This window comes from Antedon bifida, chromosome 1 (genome assembly GCF_963402885.1).
Source record: "Antedon bifida chromosome 1, ecAntBifi1.1, whole genome shotgun sequence".
Taxonomy (NCBI): Eukaryota; Metazoa; Echinodermata; class Crinoidea; order Comatulida; family Antedonidae; genus Antedon; species Antedon bifida.
Genome location: NC_136226.1, coordinates 25,361,061 through 25,380,754, shown reverse-complemented (window position 1 = coordinate 25,380,754; position 19,694 = coordinate 25,361,061). Strand labels below are relative to the sequence as shown.

General features: G+C 33.6%; 1 protein-coding gene across 1 annotated transcript in view; it reads right to left on the bottom strand.

The window, feature by feature from the left end:
- Positions 1-19,694, bottom strand: part of LOC144846766 (carbamoyl-phosphate synthase [ammonia], mitochondrial-like) — a 47,249-nt gene that overhangs the window by 17,699 nt on the left and 9,856 nt on the right. Inside the window, exons 12-33 of the mRNA XM_078703571.1 lie at positions 18,645-18,740; positions 17,831-18,067; positions 17,217-17,327; positions 17,002-17,130; positions 16,518-16,662; positions 16,136-16,346; positions 15,452-15,650; positions 14,546-14,716; positions 14,183-14,301; positions 13,838-13,979; positions 12,805-12,870; positions 12,653-12,716; positions 12,338-12,519; positions 10,987-11,111; positions 10,766-10,835; positions 10,261-10,328; positions 9,127-9,280; positions 8,248-8,355; positions 7,611-7,700; positions 6,871-7,041; positions 6,419-6,493; positions 5,696-5,854 (exon numbers count right to left, since the gene is read on the bottom strand). Coding sequence (XP_078559697.1) covers positions 5,696-5,854; positions 6,419-6,493; positions 6,871-7,041; positions 7,611-7,700; positions 8,248-8,355; positions 9,127-9,280; positions 10,261-10,328; positions 10,766-10,835; positions 10,987-11,111; positions 12,338-12,519; positions 12,653-12,716; positions 12,805-12,870; positions 13,838-13,979; positions 14,183-14,301; positions 14,546-14,716; positions 15,452-15,650; positions 16,136-16,346; positions 16,518-16,662; positions 17,002-17,130; positions 17,217-17,327; positions 17,831-18,067; positions 18,645-18,740 — 2,892 coding nt within the window. The remainder of the gene's footprint in view (positions 1-5,695; positions 5,855-6,418; positions 6,494-6,870; positions 7,042-7,610; positions 7,701-8,247; positions 8,356-9,126; positions 9,281-10,260; positions 10,329-10,765; positions 10,836-10,986; positions 11,112-12,337; positions 12,520-12,652; positions 12,717-12,804; positions 12,871-13,837; positions 13,980-14,182; positions 14,302-14,545; positions 14,717-15,451; positions 15,651-16,135; positions 16,347-16,517; positions 16,663-17,001; positions 17,131-17,216; positions 17,328-17,830; positions 18,068-18,644; positions 18,741-19,694) is intronic.

Here is a 19,694-nt window from a genome sequence, read left to right as displayed (position 1 = left end):
TGGACAATATTATGTGGGCTACAGTAAAACCTAAAATTTCATTTTATTGATTGCACATATGATACAATTTTTAAAAGTAATAGGACTTGTATAATAATACCTGTTAGCAGTGGAATTTATAACATTGTAATAATTGGTCAGATGTTTGCTCTACTCTGACCAAAATTTATACATTACACTAAGTACATTGAGCCCTACGCAAGCAATTCTCGGGTGGGACGCAAACCCACAAACTCCAGCTCATTAGCCTGGCGTTTAAGTTACGCTGATGTCTAGGGTTCAATTCAATTCAAAAGACATTTAGTTACGTCCAAAAGACAATAGGTATATAAATAATAGAATGATAGATTGAAAAGTATATACAGTAGTTACAAATTACATCAAAGTAGGACAAACATCTGACTAATTACTCAACTTTTCCCTGCTGACACAAAGCTAGTGTTATCATACTATTGTATTGTTTTAATACATAAATCCAGTATTAAAATGGATGGATGTGTACCTATCTGTGATTATGAGCCACTGGTGGCGCTATAACTCTGCTTGATAACAAATGAGGTTCAGTGGTTATTAATGGCTTCAATATTTCCCTCAAGCCTCCAATCACTAAGCAGCTCAAAGTCTCTTTCAACTCTAATACTAATAGCTATAATCATATTTGAAGGGAGAATTATTATCATTAAAACAGACCTATTAAAATGTAAATTAGGCCTAAAAATGTTTTTAAAATGTATTTGTAACTTTTTTTTTCTACGATAGGTCTATATAAGATGCTTTTAAGAATTCTAAGAAAATATGAGTACAATTTGGCTCAGTTCAAATTTTTCTGATTGTAATACAAAGGTCTAATTATCAAAAATTAATGTAAAAAATATTAATTCAGTAGAATTCTCATTCTTTGGAACGACCTTGAGATGATTTTGAGATGATAACCTGTGTTCAATCACCATACGTGACAGAAGTCATAAATGCACTTCCTTGAATTCCTTTTTATTACTTCGTTTATTGCAATCATCCAGCAATCGTTTTAAAATGAATTTGGCAGTCGGTGCAATTCCATTGATATATCTTCATGAAATGCGCTAACTCTTCACGTTCACTTGTTTCTTTGAAAATCAGATACGGCCAAATTTGTCAATTTACTTCTAATAAATAATGACTTGTTAACTGTTAGTGTTAGGTTAAGGTAAAGTAATATTTAACGCAAATGCTTAATTTCATTTAGTCTTGGATGAAATAAACATAATTATTAGTAAATCAGGCGGTAATGTAAAACCGACAAACGGTCTGCTGTACCTTATATTGTTGAGCTGCTTAACTCTCAATAAAATGCACTGTTTTTTTTATGTTCTAAATAACTTTTTGATGTTTACGGTCTAAATATTTTCTTTTTTATGGAGCGACCTTTTTTTTTTTTTATTTTTTTTTCTTGATGGACATTCTGCATGTTATATTGGATTCTTCTAAGTAAATAAATACATTTAAATTAATACTATTGTATATATTGTTAAAATATATTAAAACCTTGATAAATATATTTAAAATACTAGTGAACCTAATTAATGATATTGTACTGATAAAATGAATGAAGAAATGATCTTTTAAATTTTAATGATTAATGCACAGTATATTAATTTTTTATGCATATTGTAAATTTTTCTGTATTTTTTTCTGTAATGTTTAACTTTTTATTATATGTACTACAATAATTTCAGACTTGTTCTGCTTTTTGTAATGTTTTTTTTATATACCTGAATAAATAAATAAATTGTGAATCTAAATGAACAAAAAGTATAGCTAAAACTTTACAGACTAATTACAGACTAAACCTGCTACTATAGCCAATCTCGAAATTGATGGAGGATGACCTATGTGGCCAACCTTGGACACTAAAATAAAAATCCTGATGTAATGACTAAAGCCATGTCTACACTATCAAACTAGTTTGACAAAAAGAGTGTGATGTGCCCAAATATGGTAGTAATATGCTTAAATATGGTAGTGGTATGACATCATCATGTCCATATATGGGCACATCATATTTTTTTGTCTAAAAATTTCCCTATGCTTATACACAGTGCCTTCTCCTTAATGTTTATGTTGCAAAGCTAACAATTCCTGACAGGAAAATGTTGATATAAAGTTACACCACATATATATAGATCTATTGACTCAACAGTTCTTTTCAAAACTATATCATTTGGTGTACCGCAAACTTTATAACAACATATGATTTCGCCATGCAAACCTCCAAACGATAGGAAAATGAAAACTGAGTGTAGACTCAGACCACTATATGCACAGGATATTATATTTTGGCCTTCTAACCATACCACAGCGTTACTTGTACTCACAATTTCGTTTACCCAACTAGGAAATTTTGAGTGATGTCAGCGCGTTTCACTATTTCTGTCTATTAACATTACAATATTTTTTTTCTAGTAGTAGCCTACTACATGACTTGGTATACATCAGTTGCCTCCCGTTTAAATCCATATCCTACCGCAAAAATCAGTAAGATTTGCAGATATGACATTAACAAGGTTAGTGTTGAAAATATATTTTTCCAGAAACTGATATTACTGTACAAAGTTTTAAAAAGATGATTAATTGTTACAATATCAATTGAATAAAAACGTCAAATTGAAAGTAATAAATCATAATAGAAAATCTAAATGATAATGTCTATTAAAATAGGATCAAATATTCTACTTTAATCCCTGCCACTAATGTGTCTCTGAAAGCAATCACAACCAGAAGTTAATTTCCCTGCAGACAACCATCTAACTATCTAGTAACAATCAAACTTACATGTTTAATAATTACCACAAGTTGCTATCTGTGTATTACCATCTGAAACATCCTATTCTGACCTAGATACTAAGAATAACTGACCTCCGCGCTAGCCCCTATTAAGGATCAGTCACCTATATAACCACAGACGCTAAGAAGCAATGACTTCCATCATTGCAGATACGAAGAATTAGACCTCCTATGCGATTGCTTGAATTCAATGACTTCTGTATGTTAATTTACAAGTAATCTTTCGATTGACCATCAGCAATTAATTTAAAGTGAGCAACTTGGTCGGATAAACTGATTGAACTCATTACAACATACATCACTGCACATTCTATAATAGAGATCTATTGCAAGTCAATTCAATGGTGGCTATAAAGAGATGCGACATTAAAGCAAATAGGAAGCTGAATTGTCAAACTAAACAATACATATACTTATGATCATTGAGAAGCTAATAAAATGAAAACATTAAAAACAGTTTATAATACTCTAGATAAAAAAAATTGTTGTTATAACTTATAGGTAGTTGTTATATGTAACATAAAAATTATATTGTATAAATGATATAAATAAATTGTATAAATAAATTAATCTTGATTAAATTTACGGCAAAAAATGCCTACTTTGAATTTTAAAAGAGTTAACCATCAAGTGTTGTGACCGTGGTTCTCTATGGTAACATAATAACAACAAATCAGATGTTGCATTATAAAATTCTTGAGAGTAATATGTCATACAGAAATAATTGAAAGTCTGTCTAGTCAAGCACATGTTAAAAAACAGACATTCATAAAAAAAAAAGCATTTTTGATTTGGTAAACATTCAGGAGACATTGGTGGGTAAAGAGGGCAAATAGTTTAAAGAGGTACAAGTTTAACCTGCATATCACAGTCTACGTGTGAACATACCCTATGTATGTTGGCGCTAGCACATTTCAGCAAGCATAGCATACACTCACTTTTTAATATTAATATCATTTTAAATCACTCTTAGCATTCTTGATTTAAAGATATGTTATGTGTTAAATCGTTATGCAAGATTGGAATTTTGATCACCCGTCAATATTTATTTCAAATGATTTTTTGATATGTAAGGTTGTAGCCTTTACATCTACAACATTCTGACTGCCTATCTATAAATATCCATGCATTGTAACCAGGTGTGGACACATATTGTCTTTTCAATAATTGAAATAGGTTAATATTGTATTATTGTAATTGTTTGACTGGAATATAATAAATGTAATGCTTAAAGTCTCACCCACACATAAACGATTTACCCGCAGTGTTATTAGATTTTAAATGTAGGTCGTCGATAAAAGAAGTAGACTTCAGTGGAGGCTCTATTTAATACATCATTTGTAACAGTATACTTATGTGTCAACAAAAGGTTGAAAAGTAAGACACCTGTACAAGGGTCAATCAAATTTAGCAAGAGAAATGGAACACTAATATAATTAATGTCTACCATTTGGACTTAAGATAATGTTCTATAAATAAAGAAATCATACAAATTATGCCTCAATGTAACAGTAGAGTAGATGTGTGTAAATAAGTTTTGTTAGTCGCAGAAAATTCAAGATGACTTTTCTTACGGTAATCAATCTTTATTGAAATATACAAAAGGAAATGGAAAAACATGGAATATTTTAGGTTTTGTACAGTCAATATATATCACAGAAAAATTCACTCTTCAGTAAGTAAGATATAAGATTTATTATTATTATTACAGTCAGATACTTCATGATGGAATATGGTCTATAAGTAATTTAAAGCAAGAATATTATGTCAAGAAAAGGTAATAAAAAAGGAAACGTAGTATCTTAAATTAAACTCAAAAGTATTAGAGAGAATAGAAAGACCATTAAAGTATTTAGTTAGATCAGAGAGAAGATGAAATGATCACACTGGCATTAGCCATTCCTATGTAATTAATCCCTATTCACATTTCAACGATAATCTCCAACATGCAAAAGGTCAATTATGAAATGTTTTCGCATCTTCGCAAGAGTTGAACAAACAGAATATACATTTCAGAACGTAATCAGACGTCTTTTCTTCAATTTAGCTTTTTGCAAATATAGAAATTGCAATTCTAAGAAAACGTTTTGTGTTTTATGTATTTCTTTGGCAGAGCATGACGTCAATGATTAACAGTCTCAATGCAAAAGTAATTTTCCTTCAAAGATTTTTGTCAAAATCATTTTTCAAAAACATGTTTTTACAAAATTGTCAATGAGATTGATGAGTTTTTTTTTTAAAGATATCTCTACAAATTGTCTAGCATTAATACCCTCTAGCAGTTTACTATGGTGGTAAGAACCTTTGTATTAAGTTGCTATCTATACAAGTTTGTATGCAACAAGTCAACTTGCTAGATGTAACTTCATCAAGGCCTGCTTCATTTGATGTCTATAAGTTCCCACTTTGTTTATTGCAGATTACTTGTGTAATCGATTGCAATGTCTATGGTATGCCACTCAAAACAAAACAAAAATATTGTTTATACTTAAAAGTAGCATTATTATAAATGCCAACATTATGTCAATGGCTACCAGTGTCTCTATGTAGATGGTTACTTGTGGCAGTACCAGTTTTTATTTTTTATTTTATAGCGAACGATTGAATGAAAAAGTATAGGATTTCTGGTTTGAAACGGACACAATAAAAAAAAAGTATATACTTATTCCTAAACAGAATCTGAAAAGTTTATAATAATTTTTCAATCCATTGTGCAATGTCAAAGCTTCTATGAACAGTTTTTAGGCTACATTCATGGGCATTCCTACCAACATACAACATCCACATATCTCATCCACCTATAAAAGTTTTCTTATATTTTTAACTAGGCCAGCATAAAATGAAATTTACACCAGGAGGCAGGTCTACTTACCTCATATCCCATTTGATGGAATTTATGAGCAGTTGGCAAAAACTTGGGCTGGAAACTCTTCTGGATTCCAATCATGATGCTTTTCTTTGGCATTTTAAAACCAGTTGACATGATTGCTTTCAGGTAAGCAGTGTGGATATTTGAGCCATAACATGCAACCTACAAAGATCATTCCATATGTAAAACCACTAATACAAATAAGGTACTGTACATGGTACATTTTTTCTTGATGTCTTTAGGCATATGTGGCCAAGGATTACCAATAGTAAATAAACCACTGTCATATCAGATAGGTGGTAATCCCCAGATACAGGGGTTATTTTGTGAACTAGTCCACTGGGGTAACCCCCTACCCGTCTCGAATGATGAACTTGGTTATTTTAAGTGCGCAGGGGGTTAAAACTACGGTTTATAGTCCTTATCCGAGAAGACTTCCACCACCAGAACTAAGAGCGAGTTCGCCTCGAACCCTTACTGATATTGCTTAGGTAAGTGGCGCCTCCTTAACCGCTCGGCCATTTGACTCACTCAAATTAGTCCTTTCCTTGATAATTTGTTGTAAAGGAGATTTATTGTGAGGAAAAATAATAATCAGAAGGAAGTATGATTATCATAAAGGTCTTGGAAAGCAATGCAACTGTTACCAAAGAAAAAAAATTGGCATTTTAGATTAACAATAACAAAATTAAAGCTAATAAATAACCAAGAAAGCAGAAATTATACCTCGCCTGTTGAAGCCATCTCGCATCTTAGTAACGGATCTGCATCACGCAGTCTAGGCCATGAAAACATTGGAGCCTAAAATAGAAATTTATAAATAAGCTTTCACACATTAATTTTTGTAATAGTGTTTTATAATTTCCACAAAGGGATTTGTCTATACACATTTTCAACAACAGTACAGTTTTGTAGAGCTATTAAATGTTTTTGGTTTATTTCTTCTTTGTACTAAGTGACCTTTTCAGTATAAGGCCGTTTCCAAGTCCAGGGCAGCACACTGGGAAACCTCCTATTCTTGTTTAAAAATAGTGCAATGTACTGTACGTCCATAGGATCAATAACTTAATACAGCCCATCCAAAGAAAGTCAAGTATTTTGGATACAAGCCATGTGGCACAGCCTCTCGCATGCTGATCCAATAATATTTTACCCATACCACCCTCGAATATCTTTACCTTGATTCCAACATAGCCCTTGGGAATGAATGGATGGTCAAGTGTTGGTAAGATGCTAGTGTCAATTGCTTCTCCCACCATTATCTTTGTTGCTGTGTCAATGAAATCACAGTTGATGGTCTTCGAAACAAATGGGAATGACCGGGATGCTCGCAAGTTGCATTCAATGACCTGAAAGATAATAATAATTCAATTCTGGGTCAATACGTCCCCCCACCCACACCCACAAAAACCCCCAAATGTACTATTTTTCATTTGGGGCTTCCTACATCAATCCATAAAGATTTCCACATTGCAGTGTTTTGTTGTGAAAATCAATTCATCAGACCAGATTTTACCCCAGAAGCTTAGATACACCAACCTGCCAATTGCCCTTAAGTTCTTTGCAGGGTAAATAAAATATTTTACATTAGTAGTCTAGACAACTGATGTTCCTAAAATGGAATCACATGTTGTTTGGTAGAAAACAACAAACTGTAATCCTAACATGATCGTATATTTTATTAGAATTCTTTTATAATACATTTGAAACCACATACTTTGGATGCATAAAATTCAATGTTTTCAAAAAGGAAATAAAGTGAAGTTGAGAATGTCTATGGTGTACTAAATGCCATAAATTCAATTCAAAATAACTTACTGTACATAACAGGTGTTTATTGCAGAATGCAAACATATTAACATTGAAGTTCAACTCTAAAACTAAGATTTACTTTATTTTATTGGTGTCTCTAACTTACCATTACATCATTATCTTTGGCCAAGAACTGCATATTGAAGGGTCCAGATATTTGAAATCTTCTTGCTATTTTTTTAGTGGCATCTCTCACCTATAAAAATGTTTAAATAACAATAACAGATAATGAATAATATAAATAAAATACAGTAAAACTCCTCCTTTGAGACACCCTTATTAAAGGACACTTGTTTTATCACTACTGCCAACCCCTATTAAGGTGAAACTTGTTTGGTCCTGAAGGTGTCCAATTAATAGGGGTTCTACTGTATGAAGAAGTTTATAATAAAACAATCTCTCATTTTGTCTTTTTGATTTAATTTTACAAATATCAATTCTGGACACTGGTTAACGATTCTGTATTTATTTATTCTTTCTTTTCACTGGATTTGCATTAACATAGTATTGCTTTTTAAAATGGTCCAGTTACAAGTTTTAAAAGCAAAGAAAAGTTAAAACATATATACAGGAACCTTGACAAATGCAAAGGTCCCTTATGTTATACGAGCCAAAAAAACACATAAATTTGAAAGATATATACAGAAAGTTAAAAACAAATTTTCTTTTGTATAAAAGACATACATATATACAATGAAAAATAAAAAACAATGCATGCAGGATATCATAAAGATTTCACTTACCTTTTGCAGGGCATCTTTACCAATGGTCTGAGTTGGCAGGATCAATGTGGCATCACCAGAATGTACACCAGCATTCTCAACATGCTCTGTGATGGCATGACAAACAACCTGGCAAATGTGTAAATCATGTTAATTAGATTCTCGAAAAATTTCATCTGGTTTAAAAAATAATGATGGCGCGAATCACGGAGCCATGACGAATGATGGTAATCAGAGTAATTGCATGAACAAGGCTACTGAAAACAGCTGAAACGTAGCAAGTGAGTACTTGATAATTGGCTTATCGAAAGTTAAATTTTTCATACAACATGTTAAGTAGGTTGTTTAAGAATGAAGTACTTTATGTGCAAAGATATTTATTTGTAATTGTTGGAAGTACAAAATGTGATATATTAAAAACTTTTTAGTCTCATGACATCATTTTGACTAATTTTATCATGTGAGATAATTTCCCAATTGATTGTAAAATCAAAACAATACTGGGGTATGATCAAATCAGCTTTCCTGCTCTTAACAGAACATCCATTCATAGAAGCACTGATGAAGAAAGCCTATCTAGTGTTAACTGCAGAATAGTCCCAAGACATGAATATACTTCAGTTTCAGTAAATAAAAGATTGAATACTTTTAGTCTCACATTTGTTTAGAAGCTCTGTCTACACTATCAAACTAGTTTTACAAAAACACATTTAATTTGCCCAAATATGGTAGTGATATGCTTAAATATGGTAGTTGTATGACATCATCATGTCCATATATGGGTACCACATCACATTGTTTTGTCCCATCAAGTTTGATAATGTAGACAGAGCATAATGTGTACAACTTTAAATTGACTAATAACTTGTATCTGTTTAAACTTTTATAAAACTTTCATACCACTCCGTTCTTTGCTACAGCGTCCATTTCGATTTCTCTGGCACCTTCTACAAATTTAGTTATAACTACTGGATGTTCTTGTGAGACTCTTGATGCTTCCTCCAAAAATTTCCGGAGTTGGTCTGGCCCATAAGCTACATTCATTGCAGAGCCACTGAAATATTTGTAAAATCAATAATAAAGCATATGATGTATACAAAATAAGATATAAATAAAATTCAGTTTTAAACTTCCAGAAGAATATTGTTGGTACAGTAGATACATATTATGGGTGAGGGAAAAGCAGTAATAATTTGAGTCAAATGGCCAAGCGGTTAAGAAAAGGGCGCCGTTTACCGAACCTAAAGAGCTAACAATATCGGCACGGGTTCGAGGCCGACTATCTCCTCGTTCTGGTGGTGAAAAAAATCTTCTCGGATAGGACTATAAACCGTAGGTTCAGTGTACACAGTTATAACCTGTGTGCACTTTAAAGAATACAGTTTATCATTCGAGATGAGTAGGGGGTTACCCCGGTGAACTCGTTCACAAAACAGCCCCTATATCAGGGGGATTACCACCTATCTGATAGGACAGTGATAAATTTAGTATTGGTAATCCTTAGCCAAAAGACATAAAATAAAACTAAAAAAAACTATTAAAAAAAATATGCGAGCATAATTAGAAGGAAGATGGTGGAAAAGGAAAACAATATGGAAGAAGAAAGATGGTGAATATAAGAATATGTCACCACAAAGGACAAAGAAATTCTTTATTTCTTCAGGGAGAAAGTACATAAGAAGGCTGAAGAAGACCAGGGCTTCAGGGAGACGGGGAATAGGGGAGCAAGTATAGTGACTCCCTCATAAAGAAAGGGAATTTCTGACACTGTGTTATTCTTACCTAAGTACATAAGAAGGCTGAAAAAGACAAAGATAACCAACAGGGCTTCAGGGAGACAGGGAATAGGGGAGCATAGTGACTCCCTCATGAAGAAAGGACATTTCTGACACTGTGTTATTCTTACCTAAGTACATAAGAAGGCCGAAGAAAACAAGGATAGCCAACAGGGCTTCAGGGTGACAGGGAATAGGGGAGCAATTATAGTGACTCCTTCATAAAGAAAGGGAATTTCTGATACTGTGTTATTCTTACCTAAGTACATAAGAAGGCCGAAGAAGACAAGGATAACCAACACTAGCAGCAAACTCTAATGCCTCATTCTGTAAGCAAATAGAAAGTTTGTGTAGTTATTACCTAGTAGGTGTTGTCATACAGTCTGCATATAGTTATGCACATTCAATACAACATACAAAATAGAACATTAATTTCAGCACTTATATTTTAAAATGTTTAAGTCCTGAATCCTGGATGCGCCATGAATAACATATTCACTATTGAGTCACTATTGTCATTGTTGGTTTTTATTTTTTTCTAAATTCATAAATTTTACCCTGTAGGTGGCAGTACTCAATTGAATTCTATTAGCTACCAATGCCATTAAGGGCAAATATCCAAATAAACAGAAAATACAATATAAATACATAATATAAAAATACAGTTATTTACAATTGAGTGCAATTTTAATATTATACGGGAGGGCAGAAAAGGGGTTATAGGCAAGAGAGAGAGTGAATGGGAAAAGGTAGAGTATACTTACCAATGATGTCAGGGCTTTCCAAGGAGCTTGGTTGACATCGATTTCATCTAAGATAGCTGAAAATACAGACCTGAGAACAAATATAGATTTAAAAAATTGGCAGATTTCAATAAACTGATAACATAATTATTGACATATAAAATTTATGAAAGTTTCTCGCATTTTAATAAAAATATATTACTCATTTTGTATGTTGGTGGCAACTACAGTATCCAACGTACCTTTCTTCAGCAGCATCAATCTGTAGTGGGTTAGTTCCTAGTACATTAACACCATTTTTATAAAGTGGTAAAGCAAGGTTGTTTGGAATTTGCCCACCAACAGATATAACAAGTCCACCACAAGCCTGCAAGAATGATTACTATTAAATTAATAATAATATATTTATTCAGCAAAAGTTAACAGAAGCAAGTAATAAACACGAGACTAAAGAGACAAACTGCTCTAATACCCGTTTTACGCCGCCAGCAAAAATGCGGAGTTGATCCGGAATTGTGTAACCCGAGTTGTACCCGGGACGCAAAAATGCGGAAATGTAGGCCCGGAAGCACCCGGCTAAGTAATGTAGAATGTATTCAGTGTCAAGCCAACCAGGGACGCACCCGGGATGAACCCGTGTTTGCAGTGTAAAAAGCTCAGCGTATCTTTACCTATTTGTTTACTATCCTCGCTCACTATAGTATTTAATTTACATACAATTAAGATAAGATTGATTTTGTTTATTCGCTTATTTAATAAATAAAACTTATGATTATGTGTTATTGATTTTTATTTCAAGATATTATTCCTCATGAGTAGACTCAATTGTTGTGTGTATTGCCATAAAACAAAATTGTAGGAGGTATAATGAACAGACCGTTACTAGGGTGTCTCTTCATGCGTGAGAGGGCGATATTTCGATTGATCTATAACATTTACACGGGTTGGTATTTTGCAGTGTAAATACACGCAACCCGTGTCATTCCAGGATTAATGAATCAGGTGTGAAAAGGAAATTTATCCGGACACGACACGGGTTTGTTATAAGGGTATTACTCCATCATTAACAACAGTCATTCTTTCCCATAGATATACTATAATAAGTACTAGATTGTCAACCCCAATGTTATCGTTCAAATAGTTATTCTTTACTGAGTAGAGACCACACAATATACTCTATCATACTCCTACTCAGTCACTCTTCAAATTATAAATGAATGCAAAAATGCTAGATAATTTACCAAGAAACATTCATTTGTGCTTTTATAAAAATATGTGTTCTGATTTATATATCATTTTCATATACCAAATAATATTTGAACTACAGCGGTCATCTTTAGTAGTCCCCCTATATATGTGGTTTCAAAATAATAACAGATTCACTCTATATAGTAAAAAAGAAAATCAATATAAAAGTACAGTATACCATAACTTTTGTGTAGTATGTATGATAAAAACAAATCATATGTACAGTAGTGACCAAAATGGAAATTTAAGATTTTAGAATTTTAAGAAATCAGATTTTACAAATAATATAAATCTGGAGAAATTAAGTTTATGATTAAGTAAAAAGTTGATAATATTTCCATTTACTTCACGTTCGTAGATATCCAACACTCGTTCCAGAGACAACTCTTCAAAGTAGAGACGATCGCATTCATCAAAATCTGTGCTGACAGTTTCGGGGTTGTGATTAACAACAACAGTCTTGCGCCCCATTTCACGCAGAGATCGAATACATGATACAGCACACCAATCAAATTCAACGCTGCTTCCTAATAACACATGAAATGAAAATATAATTGTTTTTTAATATTATAAGAGTATATATAATATGCCTAATATTTAAATTAACAATAACAATTGTATCTATATCATATAGCAAACCACAAACAAAATGTCTCTTACCAATGTGATAAGGTCCACATCCAAGTACCATGGTGCCATAATCATTAAATTCAACATCATGTTCCTAAAGAAAACATAAGGTATGTATCATGACAATGTCTGTTTTGTCTGTAATACATGATTTAAATTATCATTATATTAAAATCACTTACCATTCCATTGTACGTGTTATATAAATAATTTGTCTTTGCTGGATATTCGGCTGCCATTGTGTCGATCTATAGAAATGCAAAAATATCAACATTATTTTATTTCTTATTTATACTGGGTGACCTCTTCATTACAAAACTCTTCTCAGTCTCAGAGGGCCCAGTCCAGGACGTGATATTTCTTTTCATACATAAACCCCTCATGAAATGTCACAAAATAAATAATAATATATTCATTAATCATATCTATAAGGTGTGACATAAGAATTTCAGTTGAGCCGTCTGTGTAGTTGAATGGATCATTAAACTATTGACTTTTCATGTTGATGTATGGGGTTCGAATCCCATGAGAAACTTCTTTTTACTTTATAATGAGAGAGAGATTATTTAGAGGGTTAGGTTAAGTTATATTTAGGAAGTAGTTCGGCTATCTTTTACATAAGGTGTCCCAAACTTATGCACAATCAAAAAAATCGCGTCCAGGACATGATCAACTACTTTTTTGAATAGTGTACCAAATTCTTTATTGTACATATACATAATGTATGTACACAAGACCAAGAACTTTACATCTCCTCTGAAGGATGAGGGACGGAATTTTGCCAAAAGATACAAGCAATAGGGCACAGAAAGTTCTCAAACCAATTGCACATGCGATATCCCCCACAAACACCCCTTTCCAAAAAATTAAATCAATATTATGGCATTGTCCTGGCTATATTCTATATATAATAAACACATGTAAACACAAATCAAAAAAAAAAAAAAAATGGAGTGGAGTTGTTGCTTGGTGGTTATGATGCTTGGCTACCACTCCAAGGGTCCTGGGTTCAAGTACCGTCACATGTCAGGATTTTTTCTAAGGACAAAATTACAACTCCGCTCCCAAAGACTTGTAATAAGACTTTGTTTATGTAGAGCATCTTGTGTATATGTTTGTCTTGTGAACCTCTGAGGGTCCCTAATAATCAGCAATTGCGGGATGGATCACCCTCAATAAATATGGTACCAAAAAAAAAAAAAAATATGTACATACCTGCTTGACCCATGGTGTTATTTCCATTTTATGTCGGAGTTCTCTAGAAGCAATCTCACTGATATCAAGAGTTTGACCAATTTGTTTGTCTGAGAAACCTGCTTGCTTCGCCTGGACCATTAAATCTTTTGGAAATGTTTGGCTGTCAAAAAAAGGTTCAAGATTTATACTAGAAAATGTTCTGAAAGTTTTTAAAATTTCTTTTGGCCTATTGTCAGTCGGTGATAGTAATAAAATGTAAATCTTACCCATCATAGCTACAAACAATGTTACCTATTTAGCTTTACATATGGTTTTAATCAATATCTTTACAATTTCATAGGTTAATAATCATATAATAATTACCTATAGTACAAGCCCATCTCTTTTTCTAATGAAACGATCCTGTCTAACTTGTGCAGAAACCACTTGTCAATGGCTGTCCATTCATGAATTTTATCTACACCATAACCAAGATGAATTGCCTGTCAAAAAGAAACATATTCAAACATTCAGGGGAAAATAGCAGATCTTACCCTTTGACATTAAATAAATAGAATAGAGCAACCACCATAAACAAGGACACATAGTAGTACTACAGTAAATCTAAAAAGGGCAATAGTACATTTAAAATATTTAAGTATAAATACTAAAAGGTCTGTGTGATAGCACTGACATGATTTTTAGGCCAATCAATAGGAAGCGATCATAAAAGCAAGTGTTGATTACCTGTGCAATAGCATGTATTCTGGTATTTGATGGCACTTTAATGGCCTCTTCCAGTTCAGTTGTTAACTCTTTTCCATTTGGAAACTTTGGAGAGAATCCATCAATTGAGGGATGTACCATTCGCAAAGCTTTCTGTAAGCTTTCTTCAAATGTTCGACCAATGGCCATAACCTAGGCAGAGTAGTAAAATAAAGCACTATTTAAACCAATATCCATAACCTTGGTTAGTTATCACTATTTAAACTTCTACTATAGAAACCTGTATGAAAATCTCATTACGTTATTATTTATTCCTTATACTGGGTAGCCTCTTCAGTCAAAGACTGTTCTCCCAGAGGGTCTAGTGTATAGTACTATGATTAGTTTGTCACAGTGTGTGAACTAGTACACCGAGGTAACCCCCTACTGACTCGTCTCGAAAAAATGTACTAGGTACTTAAAAGCGCACATGAACCAGATGTGTACACTGGACCTACGGTTTATAGTCCTTATCCGAGAAGACTCGTTTTACCACCAGACCATGGAGCGAGTGAACCTTGAACCCTTGCCCTTGTAATAATGAATGTCAGTAATATATGTTAATACCAGTTTTTGAAAATCCTGGCAAATATACGCGTAAAATATACACATTTGTAGTACCCATACAGTACAACAGATATTGCTTTGTGAAATTTAATCAATCTATGGACAAATACTAGACATGAGGAAATAGTTTTAAAACACTCCAGGTAAATTCATGAACTGACCCAGATTGAATAATGAGGTCACGATGAGTGCCTCAATTTAAATCTGGATTTGAATCTAAAACATAGGTTTAGTACAAACTAATGTTTCATATTGGAGAAATGCTATTTTTATTCATAAACGAATAACCAGTCTACTGCAATTTAATTTATTTATGTTCACCTCGCCAACACTTTTCATGGAACTACCAATCTGTTTTGAAGTTCCTTGGAACCTATCAAGATCCCAGCGTGGAATCTTAGTGACGATGTAGTCGAGGCTAGGCTCAAAGCATGCTGTGGTAGACTCAGTGGTAGCATTCCTGATCTCAGGAAGTGGGATACCAAGGGCTAGCTTGGCTGCTATGAATGCAAGTGGATAACTAAGCAAAAGAAAAATAAAACATAAAAATATAAAGCATAATTACATAGACAATGTAAAACTACATAGTATATATAAAAATAAAACAAATAAATAAATATTTAAATACCATATATGGTATATACAATTGCAAGGTAAAATAAACTTTTGCTGATGAAATAAAGTAATAAAGAAAAAATACAGAAGGACCCCTATTAACAGGACACCCAACAATGTCTCCTTAGTAGGGATAGTGTTAAAACATCTATTTCTCATCTTTTGTTTCATGTCACGGAAAAGTGTCTCATTAAAGGCAGGGTTTTACTGTATATAACTTAATGGCTTATTTATAAAAAGTTCCTTAGAAATGTACCAAGTGCCTTGTTTTAAAAGAGACTAACAATTCATTTAACAGAAGGAGTAAAACAATGAATCATGCAACCTCACGGCCAAGACGAAGAAGAACATATGCTATCATAGCCAAATCCATCATCTCTAAATTCTTACCCAGTTGCCTTTGACGCCAGGGCTGAGCTTCGGGAAAGTCTAGCATTCACTTCGATGATACAGTATTCCAGTGATTTGGGATGCAAGGCATACTGGATGTTGCACTCTCCAACGATTCCAAGATGGCGGACGGTTTTAATGGCCGTCTCACGTAAAAGATGGTACTCTTCATTCGATAGAGTCTGACTGGGAGCTACTACAATCGAATCACCTAGTCATAAAACAAGAAAACAGATGAATATGTTGCTAGCCTGTGATTTATTTGGATGGATAACACATGAAGAAATCATGGAAGACATTTCAGGGAAATGCAGACACTTTGTGCGAGCCAAACAATGTCTGTTATTTGGAGCGCAATAGCTGTACTTGCATCTTTTCTTACCTGTATGAATACCAAGAGGGTCAAAGTTCTCCATGTTACAAATGGTCACGCAGTTATCTGCACTGTCTCTGACGACCTCATATTCGACCTCTTTCCAACCAAGTAGAGATTGCTCAATGAGGACTTGACTAGACAATGCAAGTGCCTAAAATGTGATGAATTGATTATGATGTATATAATAGAAAAGCAGATGAAATATGAAGCATAGTTATCTACTAAATTTGTGAAAGATTACTAGTAAAATTAAGAATAATTAATACTAATATAAATAGGTTTTTTAGTAGTGTCAGCATGATGATATGATGCATCTTGTGAGAATTTAATTGAATTGAATAATCGTTGAATGGAACATGCAAGAAATCATTAATAGTTGTAAAGAATGACATGAAATGAAAATACTAAATATTCAATCAATATTCACAAGAATAAATGAATATTCATAAGGAAAGCTTAAAATGAAATGGTAAGCAATATAGCACCTTACCTGTGTCACTATTTTAGTGAGCTGTGGTCTGTCAGGGGCTAGGCCTGAGCCTAATCCTCCCAGAGCATATGCTGCTCTTACCATTACTGGGTAACCAATCTTGTCTGCTGCATTTAAGGCATCTTCGAGCTGGAATAGAAGCATAGAAACATGTTATTTAAGATGAAGCAAATAGGCTTTAAAAGAGAGAAATTTTATTAGGATAAAACACAAACCGTTTCAACTGCAACGCTTGGAGCTATCTTCTCTCCAATCTCGTTCAATTTATCATTAAATGTTTGACGATCTTCTGTTGCCATAATGGACTCGACCGATGTACCAAGAACCTGTAGAAGAACAGAATAAAAGATCAGATTGAAAAGTTTAAACGTATGTTTCCAGTAACGATCTTATCCATTGAAAGAAATGGCAACAGCATACAAATGTATGTCGAGATGGACTGAGCCAACAGACCTCATTTCTTTCTGAACAACCTGCACAACAGTACGGACCAGTTGGGGGTTGTGCACGGAAGCCTGTTTGTTACTCTCTTTCTATGGACATCATTTCCTGCAGGTACATCGCCCAGGGGATGGACACACGTGCAGCAACTGGTCAGGATCCACACTTAGACTGTTCTTCTAGCTGGTCCTTTGCCTTGAATCAACTGGGTTCAACCATATACCCAATCCCTTATCTTATCTATGCTCGGTTGTATGGTGGCGACCAACTCGCCAGTATGCTATGAATTAATTGGAAGGCATCTTATATGTTAGGAGTGGGAGACTGGCAACTGGATATGGCGCAAAATGCAGCACATTCTTCCATTTCATGTGAGGGATGTATTTACCTTAACATCATATTGTTTTAGAATTCCCTTCTTGTGAAGCTCCACTCCACAGTTGAGTGCAGTCTGTCCTCCCATGGATAGCAGGATTCCGTCAGGCTTTTCTCGTTTGATCACATCCTCTACAAAGTCTGGTGTCACAGGGACAAAGTAAACTTTATCTGCTTGTTTCTCACCATACTCATTTGTTTGCACTGATGCAATGTTTGGATTCATTAAGATCGTCTTCACATTTTCTTCCTAAAATCAATTTCATTGTACATGTAAAAATATAACCTAATAAAAAAACTCTTTATATACTGAACTATACAAAAATACAGATACAATAACAATCACCCATAGACTTCAGGCTTGAAAATACATTAAATGCCAGTTCATTCATTCATTCATTGCTGAGCCATAAAGGGTATTTCTCAAAGAAAAGATGTTCTCTTGTATATAAGGCCTGCAAGTTATATTTAGGAAATTATGAGAAAGATAGCTGGAGAGATGGAATGAGACAGTAATCACTGATTCAATATTGATATATATTATGGGGTTTATTTACATGTTATGCATGTCAAGTTAAAGTTGTGTTAAATGTCATAAATGAATATTGTATGTACTGTATGGTATTAGGTATTTCTTGTATTTAAACACAAAATTGAACACCAAGACACCTGGAAATACATATGCTAAAACAGACACTTGGAAATACATATGCCAATACATAGTATTATAGTAATATCTCTATAGCATACAACCCTTAGGTAATCAAATAGATAGAACAACATATTTGAATACCCTGACAATATTGTATACTATAATGCCCATATACCTTTAATGCTTTTATTGCTTGAGATCCTGAGTAGTCAAACTCACCAGCTTGTCCTATAGATAAACCACCAGATCCTAATACAAGCACTTTAGAAATCTACAAAGTTAATAAATAATAGACTAATCAATGTTATAACATGGGTGCAAGGATGTAGCCAATCAGGCGCGCTGAAATGAGTCACATGTGCGCTCTTTATTTTTCACTATCCTGCACTAGAGTGCAACAAGTGCGAATGAAAAAGGCATAACAGCACTCTGCAAGTAAATCGTATTGCAGAATATGAACCGCGCTAAGCTCGCTGCACGATGTACGAGTACGAACCAGGTCGTCTGCACCACGTCCCCAATTAAAAAAAAACAAAACAAACACACACCACTTGTATATCTTGTCAATTCTGTTACAATTACAACTATTTTGCTAGGCCTAGGCTAGGCGGTGATTTGGTCTCCGAGCAGTAGTACTTGTTTAGCTTAATTCTAGGCTAGTATTCATACGTTAGTAGAGATGGGGCACACTCTCGAGTATTCATAATGTTGCGACATGCACTTGGCTGCGCCTCATACATGTCGCAACATTGTAAATACCCTCGAGTGTGCCACATCTCCACTAACACACTTGTGCATTGTTTGTATAATAACATTGCCTTAAATTATTAGTGGAGTTGAAGAGCAGGATCTCCACAAAAAAAACCAACCTAACCTAATGACCCTCCCCCACATGATTACTTCATTGCATTTATTATCCTGTATGTATGTTATTATATTGTGGAAATAAATTAAAATGAAATTGAAACCAAATTTTAGCTCATTTTAATTAATGGAAGTATCTAGTTAAGATAACAATTTGGTTAACATTTCAAGTAATAAAACAATAAGAATTGATTATTTTGGCACCACATTTTAATCCCATTTACATTTAGAATGCTGGCCATGTAAATACTCCATAGTTGGGCCGGTGCAGACCTGGAACAGATTTTATGTTTGGACTGGCTTATGCAATGAACCGTGACCAATGGCTAAATAAAATTAAATAAATGAGTTCTTGGAGCAG